This window comes from Scomber scombrus, chromosome 5 (assembly GCF_963691925.1).
Source record: "Scomber scombrus chromosome 5, fScoSco1.1, whole genome shotgun sequence".
In the NCBI taxonomy this organism is placed as follows: Eukaryota; Metazoa; Chordata; class Actinopteri; order Scombriformes; family Scombridae; genus Scomber; species Scomber scombrus.
This window is the reverse complement of record NC_084974.1, coordinates 9,244,813-9,261,877: the sequence shown is the minus strand read 5'-3', so window position 1 is coordinate 9,261,877 and position 17,065 is coordinate 9,244,813. Positions and strand designations below refer to the sequence as shown.

The following is a 17,065-nucleotide window of genomic DNA, read 5'->3' as shown; positions in this document are numbered from 1 at the left end:
CTATGTCTACCACAGCCCCAGTGGGGCTCAGTATTTTGTGAAAATGAAAATCTCTTCCCACTCAGAACAAGGTAAAAGAAACAAATCAGTGATAAGTGGCATAATGCCTGAGACACCCTTTTGTACAGAAATGTGGCCATAACAGTTGTGTTTGAATCAGATTTTTACAGTATTAGAGCACACAGTGTTTTCAGTAGAGACGCTGTAATCCCTCGTCAGTGTATTAGTCAAAAATCCTGTTTCATCGACTAAAACCAAAAAGATTTAAACTCAACTTGACCTTCACACAGTGTGTCATGATGATCATATGGAAAGTCTGTATTTATTCAGAAATCGGCGAATCTGATTTTGAAACAGGTGTAAGGAGTTTGCACGCAGACAATGACCATGTACATAGCTAAAACACAACCATTTTACAGTTAAACCTGGTTTAAGGCTGCTGAAATATTTGTTCAATATTGTTTTCAATTATCGCTTTGAACAAATTATAAAAATTGATTGTTACAAAGACAAAATATGGTAGCATCATGAAAACTCTTTTTGTTTTTTTGTTTTGTTTTTCTCAGCATAAAAGACTAAGATGTCAGATCATCCTGCTCCTCAGCATCCTTTTTGTCTTCCACACTGTTTTCATTGGATGTAGACTTCATATTTCTGTGGAACAGAGACAAATTGTGCTTTTTGCAGACAAGCCGTATCTACATTTGTTAAACAATTTAAACATATCCAGTTTATAACAGAAACTAAGTGCAGTACATCTAATTTAATGCACAGTAACCTCCTGTCTTTAAGTTAATATGATTCTAAAATGATAATTAAAAGAAATGCAGTAAAGGAGTTATCTTTTAGTTAAAATAGAAATACAATATTATCAATCATGAAGTATCAGGATTGTCTTGTCTTTATTGAGAAAACTAAACTGGATATTGAGTAGGATTATTGCATTAATAATAAACATTTACATAGCATTTGAATGAAAAGTAACTTAACACATTTCATTACAATATGTTAATTAGTTGATTGATAGAAATGTGTATAAATGCAGGAATAGCATTCTTCTTTTGGTTTAAGAACCTCTCACTCCATCATGACCAATGTTTATTCCACTCACTACTATCTTTATTCATTTCCCCCATAAAATCTAATTTAGTGCTGTAATGTGTGTTAATATAAACATAGGAAAATCTGTAGCTATACATGTGTGCATCGTACCTGGGTCCTTCAAACTTCCTCTCTCGATAAGAGGTGCCCTTCTTCATTAGGTAGAGAAGGACCATGTCACAGAGGAAAGCTCCCTGTTAAACCAAATTTGATCCGGTAATGTAACTGTGCCAAAATACAAAACATCCTGCGCAGTTCTCTAAAAGTATATTATGGATGGTACTTACAGCACCCATCAAAGCCAGTCCTGAACCTACATTGATGGCTGTGGGGATGATGCTGAACTTCCCAGCCTGAAAACAACAGCAGAAATGCAAACTCATTTCTTTAAAATCACAGAAATCAATATAAACACATTGAATTATATGAATATGTCTCTGAATGTGATTTCATGTAGATTTCTTGTAACAGAACCTAGACATGTATCAACAGTCTTGCCAGATGATACTGATGAATGATGAAATGATAATAAGACAAGACTTTCATCAGTTTGTTATCACTAAACATCATAATGCTTTGACAGAGTATTTCACCTCTTTCACCCAACACCCTGAAAGACGAATGTTTTCATACCTTTCCATGGACCATGATGTTGAATCGGACACCGTAGACTTTGAATAAGGATCTATAGGTCTCACCAGCAGCATCTTTATAATACCGAGCGTGCCTGTTTTTAAAAAAAAAGGACAATATGAAAGCATGAGAGTTAAACTAATTTTAAAAGCATCATATGACAATAGATTCATTTTCTCTTCCGTCAAATAAAATGTTAATCGTAAATTAAGATAAATACACTGTTGAAGAGAATGCAAATCTCTGTACAACAAAGGCAGTGCACCTGAAATTGAATCCCACTGTGATGGTCTTGTTGGTGATGTCCAGGCGAGTGAAGTGGTACTGCGGATGACAACTTGAGTAGCCTTTGTCCAGGTCACAATCCCACTGTATCATTATGCCAATGGAGCCACCCTGGAAAACAGAAAACAAATGTGATCATCTGTGGCATCTATACCATGTAAATACAGTTTTGTCTTAAACTGTGTACTCCAATCAAATCTAGGACTGATTTCTGTGTAAACCTCAGCTCTTGACATACTGTCATGATTAGTTAAAGGTTTAAAGTTACACAACATACACAGTAACTCTTGACTACATCCAGTAGTTGAAAAAAAAAAAGTACTAACAAATGTAGCCATGTCCTGGAAGTTGTGTCCTGCTCGACTAGTGATGTCTCCCAGGCGAAAGATGGGGCAGTAGGGGTTCAGCTCTTCATTGTATCGGCATTTCTTCAAATAGGATTCATCGGTTGTTTCCAAAACGTTGGACCTCAGAGTTAAAAAATAAAAAACACAGCAGAGTAGAGTGTGTGTATATAACTGTTTCCTGACCAGTTTTATTAACACATTGATAAAGGAACACAGTTTTATGAACTTATTAAAAGAAAACTTACTTTGAAAATTTAAATTTAGGAAATTGTATGAAATTCTTCATGTAGATGGTGAAGTTTTCAGCATTTGCCAGCAGGGGCCCTCTGTAAAAAAAACAAAAAACTATTCTCAACCCATAGAAGAGTAGGTTATCTTTCAACTGAAATTAAAACATGTAGTAAATTAACAAAACTGGAAGTGCAAGGTTGTCACATGACCTCACCTGGATGTGCACGCATGCTTGTACACAAAGAGTAATCAATAGCTTCTTTTTTTCAGTCCTGCAAGAGTTTTCATGCAGCTGCTTTGCTCCTTACTGTGGTTTGAATTTTCTTTCAATGGGACACCAGGCGAAGATTTCACAGCTACCAGTGGAGTTTTCATCCTTTCTTAAGCATCGACCACTCATGACTCCTGAAGAAAAAACAGTGGAAATCACATTAAATTTAAAAAAAAAAAAATGTCTTCAAATTTAATTTCAGTGACATTTAGCCCATAATCTTGAACCGACACAAACAAAGGGAACTGGAGAAGTATATTCCTTATTTTTACCGTGTTTTACTCTGCTGTTTTGTATTGTACATGTTGAACTCATTTGAATTTATTTGGAAAAAAGACTGTCACACCAAGAAATCATTTAAGCGTCCTGAATTTAGATGTAAATCATCTTTCAGAATGGCACTAAGCCAGTCAACTTAATGGCAATTTGAAATCAGTGATTTTCTACCGTGACCAACTGCCACCAGCTTCCCTTCTTCACAGTCCTCATCCTCTAGACAGTGTCCATCCAGCACTTTGGGACTCTGGGAACAAACATCATACAAAAAGGTATTCAAGAAGCATCTTAACCACCAGTATTTTTCTCAAGTCACAAACTAAACATTTTGGGTGGGGGTTTAAGTAGAACTCATGATTCAGGAAGTAAATGCATTGTGATATCAAGACGTCCTGATGCAAGAGTCATACTCTGAGATGCAAAGATCTGGGTCTTATTCACAAGGAGTTTTCACTTAAGAGTTTAGTCACTCCCCAAATAAGAGAAGAGATAGGGTTGACCTCATTGATATGAAATTCAGTTTATTTAATTTCTGACTTACTTTGTCATCATTTCTACTAAGTCAAAATTATGAGATACGTCAGAGCCCCAACATGTTTGTGCCCTTTTCATAACACTTGTCACACTTGACTGTGCCTGGCTGGAAGATGAGAGTTAAGGCTCCCATTCAACTGTGGAAGCTATTAGTAACAGGGGCACTGCCAGTGGTGAGAGCCAAAATGTTTACAGTACAAGAGCAGGCTGTGTAGTACTTGTAAAGTACAACTTTGCTGTCCTCCTAGTCTGCTGGCAGGAAGGCAAGAACCAAAAGAGGTTGAGTTTACATACCAGGAGCCTTCTGCAGCTGAGGAAAATGATGAACAGCACTGACACACTCACAGAAAGAAGAAGGGGGTGTCCGCCTTTGTTTAAAGTTAAAAGTCTTCTGTTTTGACAAATTGCTGGGAGAAAAATGCAGATCAGTGGCTGTGGGGGCTGTGCCACCATGTGAGCCATTTGTACTATTTACTGTTTGCCATTTGTATTTGGACTATATAAGTCGGAGCGGGACTACAGATGAGCCACAGTTGATCTTACTCTTTGTTTTTCTACTCATCATGGATTTTTAAACTACAGCGACATTATGGGGTTGCTGCAATGTGTCTGTGTCTGTGGGCTTCCTCTACTCAAAACAAATGTTGCATTGCAATTACATGACACATGACACTAATTGTATACAGTACTAATTTTATAGTATACAGCTATATCTGCAGGATTACACGTATTAAAACATACTTGAATATCACATGGATACATGAATATTATATTATATTTCTGAAAAGTCTGTTCAACAAGATGCCACTAAATTCAACACACTGTACCTTTTAACTTTGATTAAATAAAAGCATCAATAAATGTTTTTAATATTCAACATGTTAATTTTTTGTTGTCTGAAATCTTTCTGAAGCTGTGCAACCTGTTAGCAGGTCTGAGCACTGAACCACCTTCATTTCTTTTGTACATTAACAGCACACTCAAGAATCAGGTGTTTTTTTAGTATGCATACTGACTGACATACTGTGAACACACTAAATACTGGTATGGAAGTGGGACACAGCCACCATCCCACTGATAGAGATCACTGATTGAATGATATGGCATTTTAAAATTCTATTATGGAATTTTTAAATTGTCTAAAGGAACCACTTATGGAGAGAGATAACCAGATAAGGTTATTTCAGATATAGAGATGATTTCAGTTTACTTGACACTCAAGTACAATAGAGGTCATTAACAGATCTTTCCTAACTTCAGTCATACATGACCTGCTGTATCTTTGAAACATGACTGGAATAGTTTCCAGATGATCAGATGTCAAACAGCGGAGAGTAAATAAAGCAACTTTAAAATAAACAGTTAGTCTCAGACAGCTCGAAACTGCGAGCCGAGAGGAGTTTTGGAGACAGTACACAGTGTTTAAACAGCACGTCATGTCCTCCAGCTACAGCTGAAAACTCATGTCTCCATGTGTCCAACAGAATGATATGCGCATCCTGATAACAGTCTCAACAAATGTGTTTTATCGAGGCCCAATGGTGGTGCTTTAATGAGAAGAATGAGTGAAAACAATAGCATGAGAGGAAATGCTGGTATAATTAGTCATACTGGAGGTTGAAAACATAACCTCAGGACCCTGAGGAGCAAGGAAAATACATTCCCTTATTAAGTATTGAGTGATATCTCCAAACCTCTCCACTGTGTTATTATGGAAAACAATAAGGTCAGTGCTATGACGGCCCTGGCTATCAAAACTATAAAAAGGCTAAGGAAGCTCTGATGCAGCTGTGCAAAGGAAAATACAGCCAAAAGATAAAACGAACAGGGGATTTAATACATTAATATTGTCTGATATCTATCTGTCAGAGGTTCACCCATAAAGCCTTTACTGGATTGTTAAAAGAGATAAAAATGTTTTTGAGATAAATAAAAAATATGCACATTATCACACTCACTACCACTGTTTTCAACATCAAGATAATGACTAGTAAATGGGATGTAAAATATTATTCACCAACCAGAATAAAACGATGAAGAGTCCCTAAAATATGACTAACACCACAATACATGCTCACAACAAAAACGTTAAGTTCTCTCTCAGTTGACAGTTGTCACTGAAAGTGTGTGTGAGGGCAATTTTCTGGACATTAAGCTTTCTCATGGCACAGTAGTCAAACATACAGTCAATGGTTTACATGAAGTCTTACCTCCGGACAGTATCCTAGCTTCTGATTGGGCGTCTCTAAGAAATTGGTTACAACAAAAAGAACAGCTTCACCCTAGATGTAGAGAACACAGTGTAAATCGGTATTTATATTCAAATCATGTCATTATGACACCTGCACTGCCTCCCTCTCTCACTACTGTCCACCGGACATCCTCAAGTGTGTTCCTGCCTCAGCCCACGTGTGACTGTGCTGCTGCCTGCAGACCTGACGTTGTCCAACTATGTTTGATTGCTTCACACTCATTCAAGATCTTTGCCTGTACTGACTGCCTGTTTGTCTGCTGACTGATCTTTTATTGTGACAATTTGGGACATATGCCTACCAGCACCTTTAAAGATGACTAAATAACACTTTATATCGTAGCTGTTTCATCCATAAAAATTCCAAACAAGTTAAAGCATAAGTTAACAATTTTTCAAACCAGGCAACCAGACCATGAGGGGCTGATGATAAACCAAATAATTCCCAAAATAACTGTGGGAATTTGTATTTGTATTTTCTTATACATTAAAATAAGCAATTGTTATAGCTGTTGTGTTATGGGTAAAAACTGACAGTATATACTTTCCTATGAAAAAAGGGGGGAAAGACGTATATGAGTGTTAATATGTGAGCTTTAATTTGAAAAAAAAAAAAAAAAAAATTTTTTGGCAACATTTACTATTTCTCTGCATCAACAACCCATAATTACTAACGGGCCAAATTTGACCCATAACACCCATGTAACTTTTTATATAGCTATTTAAAAAAGAAATATGGTAAAATTGTGTTTTTTTTAACTGAACTTTGTTTTGATCAGAACATATTTAAAGTATGGTTCACACATCTAAACTTGAAAATGGGTTAAATGACCAAATTTAACTACCACTTATACCGCTTGACTATATGAGAATATATTTCACATTATGTACCAGTTGGTGCTGCAGTAGGATGTTTTTACCTGTGGTGGGATGCCATAGTCCTCAGGCCCCCACACCAGCAGACCAGATTCTGTGGTGTTTGTCACTGAGACACCCTTCAGTTTAGTTATGACAGAACTCTGTATGGCCTCATCTGTCTCCTGGTAGCCTTTCTTGCTTACAAAAACCCACCTGTGGGTGAAAGAAACTCTCAGAATAAACAGCTTGAACTTTGAAAACACTCACCAGCACACTAGAAAACAGAAGCAGCTTACAGATGTGTTTAAAGCATATAGTTTATTGTGCCATTTTTAATAAATCCTCTTTTTGTGTTAAGGAAAATACATTCATTACCAAAGAAACATAAAATGTGTCTGTAATACCCAGCAATGAGGATATTTTTTTTTAAAGTATTATGGTGCTTTTTGGTGTAGGACTACGCAGGATAGTATTATAGAAACACTTTACAATAAATCTTGGATTTGTTAAGCGTTATCTTTTCAAACGTGTGTCCTGTATATATATATGCCTGTTTCTTTTTACCTTTGTTATAGAGCACTGTGTAACTTGTGCTCTCTCAAAATGTCCTGCATATATAACACATGACTAACGTATTTACTAGAATAGGCCAACTAGCCTTTTTAGTAGTACACTGAACAGTTAAAAAAATCAAACAATTGTTATTGTAGTTTTGGGTGCTGAATTTACTGTTTTTAAGGTAAATTGCAGGTTCGTGGCAGTAAGTAGGCTATCACCTGTCCCTTACCCATATAGCTTTATGGACCATTCACTTTAATACACAGTTAAAGTCAAACTTTATTTATCTAGCACATTTCATAAGCAGGGCAACACAGTGTGCTTTACACAAAGTGACAATACAATCAACAACACAGCCAAAAAAGTGTATAATATGCATCAACAGTTTTTAGTGCAGTCATACAGCAATCACAAATCAATACATTAAACATATAAAACACACACACACACACACACACACACACACACACACACACACACACACACACACACACACACACACACACACACACAGTAATGCATTAATATATCAGGTACCAATTTGTCCATGTAAGTTGCTGATTTTAATTCAATTTGTTCTCTTGCATGTTTTTTTTAATCAAAAATAGTCCACAGAACGATTATGGTCAACATCCCAACAAACATTCATTACGCTATATGAATAGGCTATTTTGCAGGGGGTTAGGTCATTTACATTAACATATGGAACGAGGTTATTTACTCTATCATTCACTTACCCTATAAGGTAACCGAGGAGACATAACTGAATAAGTCTATACAAAACTCCAACTCTCTTATTTTTGGCGACAATGTATTTTTCCGTTTTGTAGTCGAATAAAGAGAAGAAATATCCTTTACACAAGTTTCCAGCCATCCTTCATCTGCCTGTCGACACTCTGGGTCAACACTGGCCGGGTGAGTGCAACCGCATACAGTAACCAGCCCCCGCGCCTCTGCACAGCCCTCATCACCAGCGTCAAGTCCGCATCAGTTACAAGACCCGCAAGATCCGCAGTAAAAGCTTTCACAATAAAACAATAACCGGCCTAATTCATAATAAAGTTAAAGGGACATCCGGTGTTGTCTTGTTTAGCAACATGTGGATGTAAATCGACGATGCTAGTGTTTAGTTGTGATGTCACAAACAATGCACCATGTCAAAAGTCCCAACCTAGAAGTCACATGACTCACAGCCTGAGAAGAAATCAAACAAACCCTCTCTCAGCTGATATCAATCTAGCCAAACTGAATGCTGCGTTTGTTTGTTTTTTTGTTTGTTTGTCCTCGTTTGTTGACTCCAGCCATGTGTTGCTTTCACCATGTGAATTAGATTTATTCATTATTTGATTTAATCCTCAATTCAATCCTCACATAGCACACAGAAACTTCCCTTCTCTAACAGATTAATTTGAAATACAACACATATTTGAGGTGTGTCTGGTTGGTCCCACATAGCAGAACCAGTGTGCATTGATCTGGGGTCTGTAGGTCACATTATATGGAAGCTATTGAAGAAAAACACTTTTCCATAGAAAATGAATAGATTTTTTAAAATTTTAATTAATGTAAAATAGAAGGTGCAAAAAAATCCAAATATTTGAGGTGTGTCTGAACCAGTGTTCATTGATCTGGGGTCTCTAGGTCCCGTTATATGGAAGTTATAGGTGAAAAAATACTTAATTTAAAATTAATATAAAATAGAAGGTGCAGAAAAAGCCAATAAGTTGAGGTGTGTCTGATAAGTGCCATAGAGCAAAACCATTGTGCATTAACTTGCACTGAGTGAGAGCGAGGAAGAAACCACTGTTGAACAACCAGAAACCACCATGGTAAATCTCTGCATACATATTAACCTGCACAGTGAAGCTCAAACATCCAAGTAAAGCAATGAAGTATAATACTGAATTGCTGGAGTGTCCTTTAATTACATTGTAAACCTTGTTAGAAATTATTTGGCAATACTGTCTCAGTTAATGAAAACCCCATAAAGAAAAGGTACAAAATGTTTCAACTCTGTCTTAAACAATAATCAGGGGCCCATGAACATCTAAAGAGGTTTTGCATGCTGTTATTATTCATTCGTGTTCATATCTGCCGTTTAAAAAAATAATAGTAATAATTTGTATTTAAAGAGCACTTTTTAGGTGCTCATAGCCATAATTTTTCATTTTTTTAGTTCTTAACTTAACCAGGTGAATCCCATTGAGATTACAAGATCTCTTTTTCAAGGGAGCCCTGGCCAAGATAGCAGCAATACAGTGTTTCAAACAACATACAAACAATGCAAAACAGGGTTTCAGGCTGCAGGGGCAAAGAACATAAAGGCCTGTTTGCCAAATGCAGTGTGAACCTTAGGGACAGTAAGAGGGTGCCATTTGAGCACAAACAATACTAGTTTTGAGTGAGATATACCCACAAAGGTAAGAGGGGAGCATAAAAATGGACTTGTGACTAAATTTGTACCAGTGAGAGAGTCTGCGTAAGTTCCATGGAGGACACTGAACTCTGGCATGTAGGGTGCAATAGTGAGTGAGAACTTTGTAGGTTGTGACAAACCCCAGAGCGCTGTGGTCCACAGTATCGAACCATTGCACATTTTTGGTAGAGGTTTGCATGTACAGCGGATCATCATAGTCAAGCAAGAGAACAAAAATATAGCTACAACCAATCTTTTCCTGGCAGCCCCTTGCTTGAGCATCAGTTTCATTACTAAGCTTTTAATATGAGACTTAAAAGTAAAACCACTTAAAGTATAGATACTTGTACTGTGACACTGTTTAGTCTGACTGACTGCAAGGTTACAATGTGATGAAGAGAAGCTGAAGCCTTCCTGGCATTAGAAAACAAAATCAATTTAGGTTTTGAAGCATTCAACGCAAGTGTCAGCTCAGCCTCTCCATTTTCTCTTTTCTGCACGAAGCGTGAACAGATTTAACAGGAAGTGGTGTTAAGGTGATAACAATTTCAGGCCTTTTATATAACTTACATTTACACTTCATTGTGTAAAAGATTATTTATTTTCTGCAGAATATTTGAAGTTGATGTTCGGCGTGATCATTACACAGTTTAACAGTGTTATCTAGAACATTTGGCTGCTGTTCGTGTGAAAGACATTTCCGTCTACAGCTACATGTACTGTAATGGTCTTGTGGTTTTGTCCCATGATGCTTAGAGGGGTTAAGATACAGCACAGCCCGACCCTGTTCACATTGTACAACATGCTGGCAATGGCTGCAGACAGGTGGTTTTTCCCTCTAGCCCTGTGGTTCATCTGCGTGTCTTCAAATGGTAAGTCCCTTTTTTAAATTAGACAATGAATATATTCTCCTTATAACAATTAATTGTTTGATTTTTTTCACCCCATTTTTCATTTATTTTCATTTCATTCAGTCACTTTAAGTACATTTTGAGTTCTTGTACTTATTATAATGTACATAGACCTAATGAAAGATTCGCAAATCAAGATAATGCAGACTGATTATCATATATGTAGTAAGTATTAAATGTAAATATATTTAATCTTGTATAAACTGCTGATGTCATATTCTTTATCTAATTTCAACCTTTAAACCTTTTAATTAATTTATCCACTAATATTTGTATATTTAATCATTTTTAAGAATCTGTAGGCATGTCATAGCTGCTAAAAATGTGTAATATTACGTTTTTTCTGTATCAGTTTAATTGTAATTAATGTCTGTAATAAGATAATTCATAGCTTTCTTTAATTTTAGTCTTTTTCTGTAATACGCTTTCATTTAATATATTTATTCCCAACTCTGATGGTTAATTTAAATTAGAATAATTTTTAATATCTACAATAAAAAGGAAGAAATCTTTTAACTTTTGGCACATTTGGTTGTTTGAGCATGAGACGACTGACCTAAACTTGAAACGTGTGCTTGTTTTTCACTCTTCCTGTTCAGGCAAGGACCTAAACGAATATGAGTATTGTGAGTATTTTGAGCCACGTATACTCAGCGCATCACTTGGCTCCTCAGTACTCATTCCATGCAACTTTACAACTACAACTAGCCACGACTGTGTGTCATGGGTCCAAACTTCTGAGAGAGAGAAGCACCTGGTCAAGCTCTCTTCAGAAGGGCGGGTTACGTTCTTGGACCCCAGGAATGGCCGAGTGAAAGCTTTCCCCAATCAGGGCTCTAAGGGGAACTACTCCATCTGCATTGATGATTTTCAAGACTCTGACACAGGTCTTTATCTCTGTAAGAAGGGAGATGTCTGCCTTGAAGTCTACCTTGTTTTAGGTAGGAGGATTTCCATTTTGGTAGTGTTTTTGTCAATATTGAGCTACAGTCTGTGCACCTACATGTGGTTTCTTTCTTTCCATGGTCACAAGTGTATTTGACAAACCTATGACAGTTTCCTGTGCAATGCATCTTTATGAAACCACATTTTGCCATGCAGGTACAGAGACGTTGCTACTTATTTATATCTGTGTCGGTGCGGTGGCCGCTTTCATCTTGCTGAGTGCTTTCGGCTACTGCTGCATGAAATACACATGTGAGTATTTGCACTCTCAGTCCACACTGTTGGTTTATTCTTTGGATGGATGAATGTTTAATTTTATAAAATCTCAGTTTGTCCTATTTCAGCGCTCTGTAATAACAAAAGTGAGGACTACATAAACTATCCTGCTGGTTCAGGTAATGAATGTAAACATTACATCCATTTCGTGCTGACTGTTACTCCATTCTCACTTGTCAAGAAAAAAAATACTATTATATATATTAAGTACTATACTACTATATAGATTAAGTGGCAAAATATTATTTTAAGTGGATTTTCGTAACTACAGGTGCCAGTGCTCCACCTATTGAACCAAGCAGAGGGCCAGTAGATGAGCAGCAGCGAGGTCCTTTAAACACAAATACACACATACCCTCTCAATTTATACAGTACATGTGATATATATATATATATATATATATATATATATATATATATATATATATATATATATATATTATATATCTAATAAAGTGTTGTAACTGTTTCAATTTGTGTCTCTTTCCTACAGGAGCAGTCAATCTTGTTTACGGTGCGTTTACACAGCTTCCCTTTTTCAAATGTCATCTTTACCTTTTAAAAAAGTCCCTATATCCCACCTAAAACATAACAAATGGCTGTGTCAGTATTTTCAAGTTAATCTTTGTTTTTATATATAAGAAAATGATGACCATGACCCAGCCTACATGCAGGAAGACTCTGCCAGGAATAATAGTAACCTGCCAGGATTTGTGCATTATCTGGACGGGATTCAACCTACTCAAAGTGCCAGTTCCATTTATCCAAACTTGAACGAGTTTAACACTGAAAGGACGGACAGCGAGCCAACAAAGCAGAGATTTCATAGAGGTGCTTCATAATCAGAATATTCACTGTATGTATAATTTGGATGAACTGCAGTTAACTCAGTCTTTTCTCACCTCTCCAGAACTCTTCAGCAGATTACGGCAAGCAAGTCTTGGTCGACGTAGCCAACAATATTACGGTATTATAACCATCTCTTCTTCTATTACATTATTTCAATGTTGTCAGAGATTTTACTCATTCATTTTATGACACAGTAAACCAAAGTGAACTCAGCAAGCAACAAGCCGCGTCATCTCAGGTGGAGAAGCAGCACAGAGGTAGGTTCATTTTGATTTGATTGACCTCAGCTAACAGGCTGTGTGCCTAATAATCAAAATAATATCTCTGCATTGCAAGGATTATGTTGCCTCCTGCTAAAAATACTTTCTCATTAATCACTAAATTATTCTGGGTTTTGTTTGCAGGTGTCAGGAGGAATAAAACCGAAGAAAGTGAGTGCTGACATCGACTGTGGGCATGTACAGGATGAAATAACGCTGTGTAATGAACTGCTCTCTCACCTCTCCATTGTCTCCTTCATAGATTGTGAATACAAAAACCCAATTTACAACAGCAGCACAGACCGCGTCAACCAACTATAGGGAATGAAGGACACTTTAAGCATTTTCAGTATGAACATCCTTCCGCAACTTTAGTTTCTGATCATACGTTTTTACATTCATTAGTTTAGACTAATGTTGCATTGTATTTGTCTGCTTTACTGTCAATTTAATGCTTTTCACAGTCTGTACATGTATGAAGAAATGATTTGGTATCAAATAAATGTTTTTTTATTGACCAACAGCTGTGTCTGACAAATCAAAGTGGCTTCTGTCCAAAAGTTCAATCATGAAATTTAAAGTTGTGGTAGAAGATTATGCTTATAAGCTTAATGGTTGGGTGTGTTTAATGTGAAAAGCAGAGCAGTTAAAGACCATATAAATTGATTCTCAGGCTGTCTTACATTTTAAAGCAATAGTACAACATTTGGGCTTATTTTATAGGGTTTTTTTTTTTTATAGAAGATATAATTATTTACTCTCTTTCTAGAGTTACATGAGAAGATGTGTGAAATGTGTTTTAATGTACTGTTACTAATAGCACATGTCTGCACACGCAAGACAAATGTCTGCCTTTTGCACACAAAAAGTAGATAATAAAGTATTTTGTAGTTCTAAAGGTAGACAAGCCTTCGCTAAAGTTAACTGCCAGTAATTGGCACATTGTATCTTTGTTGTTTATAACTGGTGACCTTTAGAGGTGCTGGTATTGTGGATTATGTCACCTTTGGAGAAAGCCAGGCTAGCTGGCTCGTTTCTAATCTTTGTACTAAGCAAAGCCAACCAGCCACTGGCTCCAGCTACATATTTACAGATCTGAACTATTTCAACAAAAAGCAGTTTAGCTCCTACACATTTACACTCACACCTACAGTCTGATAAAAACTTGTGGGCTACCTGACCCACATATAAAGGTTAACGTGCAGACTCTACACTGCTAACAAGCTTAAAAGAGACTGCTGGCTCAGTGGTTGCTTTGAGTTATTAGGTTGCTTTAACTCTGTCTGTCCAATCAAGCCCAACGGGAACCAGCTGGTCCGCCTGTGACACTCACACAATCTCAACAAGAAAGATGAACACCTACAGATTCGTCTTCTGGATGACATTTATTTATTTATCACTGCTCATTCTGAAATGTGAAGCCCATGTTCTCTCAAATCAGTTTCAGGCAACATTTTATAAAGTTATGAATAATAATACACTGATTTGCTATGATGGATTCATGTCTGCTTACATACCAAAGGCACAGTTTGCTGATATTCCTCTTACCATTTATGTGCAAGGTAGGTCACAAACTATATTTATCTGCATATGTCACACCTGATGAAATATGGCATGAGGCTTTGATGTTTTTGTCATGTTCTTTGTGTCTAAATTTACAGATGAGCACAGTGGATTTTACCAAGCCATTGCTATAGCCAAGCAGTGCCAGTACTTCCTTGGAGAAACTGACACCTTTATTATCTTAACAGTTGCCTTTCGTGGCTGTTTTGTGAGGAAACAAGTAAGCTTAACAACCTCTTGAATTTATCTATTTGTTCATGTTTAATGCAGATTTTAATTGTTTCATACCATTTTTGTTCATTAGAAAAATGTCACAAGTTTGTTTGTTGTCATCATGGCACTTGCAGACAGAGGAAGACTTGAAATTGTCAAGTCCATACCCCTCATCTGTGAAAGGAAAATTAAAGGTATTAATTCTGAGTCTACATATAATGAATAAATGGTAGTTATTTGTCATTACACAAAAGTAGAATGAAACTCAGTTTGGCCTATTTCTAAAATTCTATAAGAAAAAAAGCAAGCTATCATGCCTTTTATGTTTGATATAGTCATCAGATGTATGTGTATCATTAACTGTGTGTTTTCTACAGAGGAAAATAAACATGATTATCAACCAGTATCAAAGAGATTTTTCTGTAGCAAGGATGGATTCAACATTACCATCGCCCAGAATGAGACAGTCCAACATCTGAACCTGGACGCAGTCTGGATCCCCTCCGGTGAACGTGACAATTGTAAACCACAAAAAACGTCCACTGATTCTGTCACTTTCAGCTTTCCATTCACTGACTGTGGCACTCAGTCCATGGTAACTATAATAATATTAACTACCAGTCTTCGGATAGGCCAGATGGTGTTTTTGTGACTAAACAGAATGAGTTTCTTGCAGGTGGCAGATGGGATTATAACCTACTGGGTTTACATTGAGGTGAAACAACATCCGCAGAAAGGCTCTATCTTTCGTGACACTCCTTTCCAGTAAGAAAAAGAAAGTGTTCCACCTGTTTTTCCATTTAAAAGTAATGGATGCCAATTTGAACTCTCTTTGTTTTTTCAGCCTTACTGTCCGCTGCAGCTTTAAACTGACCAAAATGACTCAACTGGGCATCGAGATTCGGGGAGAAAAATCAGAACAACCACCAAGACTGAAGAACAAAGGTGTACTGAGGGCTCAAATGAGATTTGCCAAAGGTCAAGTTATTTTTAGTTTTTTTTTTACTTTCCATCATTTCCAATTGTACATAATACACAGATTTATTTTTATTTTAATAAGAGTATTTCTGTATGTATATTTTATTCAACAAAATCTCTTCAAAGTAGAAATCTGTTAAGCCCTGACATGAAAATATATTGACTTGAAGAGCCAGAGTCAAACTTGGAGCATGCTGAAGCCCTCTTGTTGCCAACTCTGTGTAATATTTATTTCTTCCAATCTTTCTTCTGCAGATTCCACTTACAGGTCGTTCTATTCCTCTCGTGACTCTCAAACAGTGACTGAGCTTGGCCAGTCTGTATATGTGGAAGTGTTTGTCCTAAAACATCAGGATGAGGATTTGGTGCTGCTGCTGGAGGACTGCTGGGCCACACCGACTAAAAACCCACATGATTCAAAAAGATGGAACCTGCTTGTTAAAGGGTGAATACACCAGAAATAATGTGTAGATTTCTGCAGATATTCTTCACCTAAGAGAGAAAAAATGTCAACTAAAACTCTTGCTTGAATTCAATTTAGGTGTCCTTTCACTGGCGATAGTCACAGAACTGTTGTGTTGCCAGTTGTCTCCAGTAGAGGGCTCGAGTATCCCTCCCTCCACAAAAGGTTTAAGGTCAAGCTGTTCTCATTTGTGAAGCCTCAAACAGTTGAAACCCCGGTGAGAGTAAATAGAAGGAAATAAAAAATAGTACCATTGATATTCTTTAATCCTTCATGACTTTTTTTAGTGTGTTATCTTAGTGCAGATACCTGTAACTGTTGTGTGATCCAACAGGTATATTTCCACTGTGATATAGAGATCTGTAAAGGAGCAGATTGCTCACAGTCCTGCAGCACCGGTAAGCCTGCAGCATATTGATCCTGTTTTAGTCACTCTCATCTAATGATTCTACCTAGGGGTTATTGATTTTACTCATTTGCTTGCACATAACACTTTGCTTTTTTCTGTGTCTTTCAGCAAGGCGTAAATCAAGAAGAATCACCTCAAGGCCAGGACAGAGGATCTCTTACAGTGTGGTATCTGGTGGACCGTTTCTTTATTATCTGTAATGAACCAGACATAGAGCAGCTATTTAATTTCTGTAATGTTTGGAGGCGCCAAGATTGGGAACAGTTCAGCCAAAAACCGTCCATGATTTATAATGAGAATAAAACTGTTCTTTATAATAGCCGCAATTAGGCATCCTTTACGTCATTTTCATTCTATAAACTCAACTTGCTCACTCATTTTATTAACCTTGACTATTGCAATTGTCAGTGTGCATTTTTGGTTCCAATGTGCCTGAA

At 36.9% G+C, this 17,065-nt stretch overlaps 2 protein-coding genes across 2 annotated transcripts; one reads left to right on the top strand and one right to left on the bottom strand.

The window, feature by feature from the left end:
- Positions 1 to 575: 575 nt before the first annotated feature.
- On the bottom strand, positions 576 to 8,219 carry LOC133980398 (P2X purinoceptor 5-like). The gene is made up of 12 exons (XM_062419108.1): positions 8,083 to 8,219; positions 6,850 to 7,000; positions 5,889 to 5,960; positions 3,316 to 3,391; positions 2,906 to 3,002; positions 2,612 to 2,692; positions 2,346 to 2,487; positions 2,000 to 2,130; positions 1,735 to 1,828; positions 1,389 to 1,454; positions 1,213 to 1,295; positions 576 to 654 (listed from the first exon to the last, which is right to left on the bottom strand). Exons 1-12 carry the CDS (start codon positions 8,217 to 8,219, stop codon positions 576 to 578), a joined length of 1,209 nt encoding a protein of 402 aa, XP_062275092.1.
- Positions 8,220 to 10,572: 2,353 nt separating this feature from the next.
- Positions 10,573 to 13,490, top strand: LOC133980556 (uncharacterized). The gene is made up of 11 exons (XM_062419309.1): positions 10,573 to 10,633; positions 11,272 to 11,613; positions 11,774 to 11,869; positions 11,962 to 12,012; positions 12,165 to 12,221; positions 12,387 to 12,407; positions 12,536 to 12,724; positions 12,804 to 12,860; positions 12,937 to 12,999; positions 13,147 to 13,173; positions 13,265 to 13,490. The coding sequence occupies exons 1-11, from the start codon at positions 10,573 to 10,575 to the stop codon at positions 13,321 to 13,323; spliced, it is 1,023 nt and encodes a 340-aa protein (XP_062275293.1). The 3' UTR covers positions 13,324 to 13,490.
- Positions 13,491 to 17,065: the final 3,575 nt, after the last annotated feature.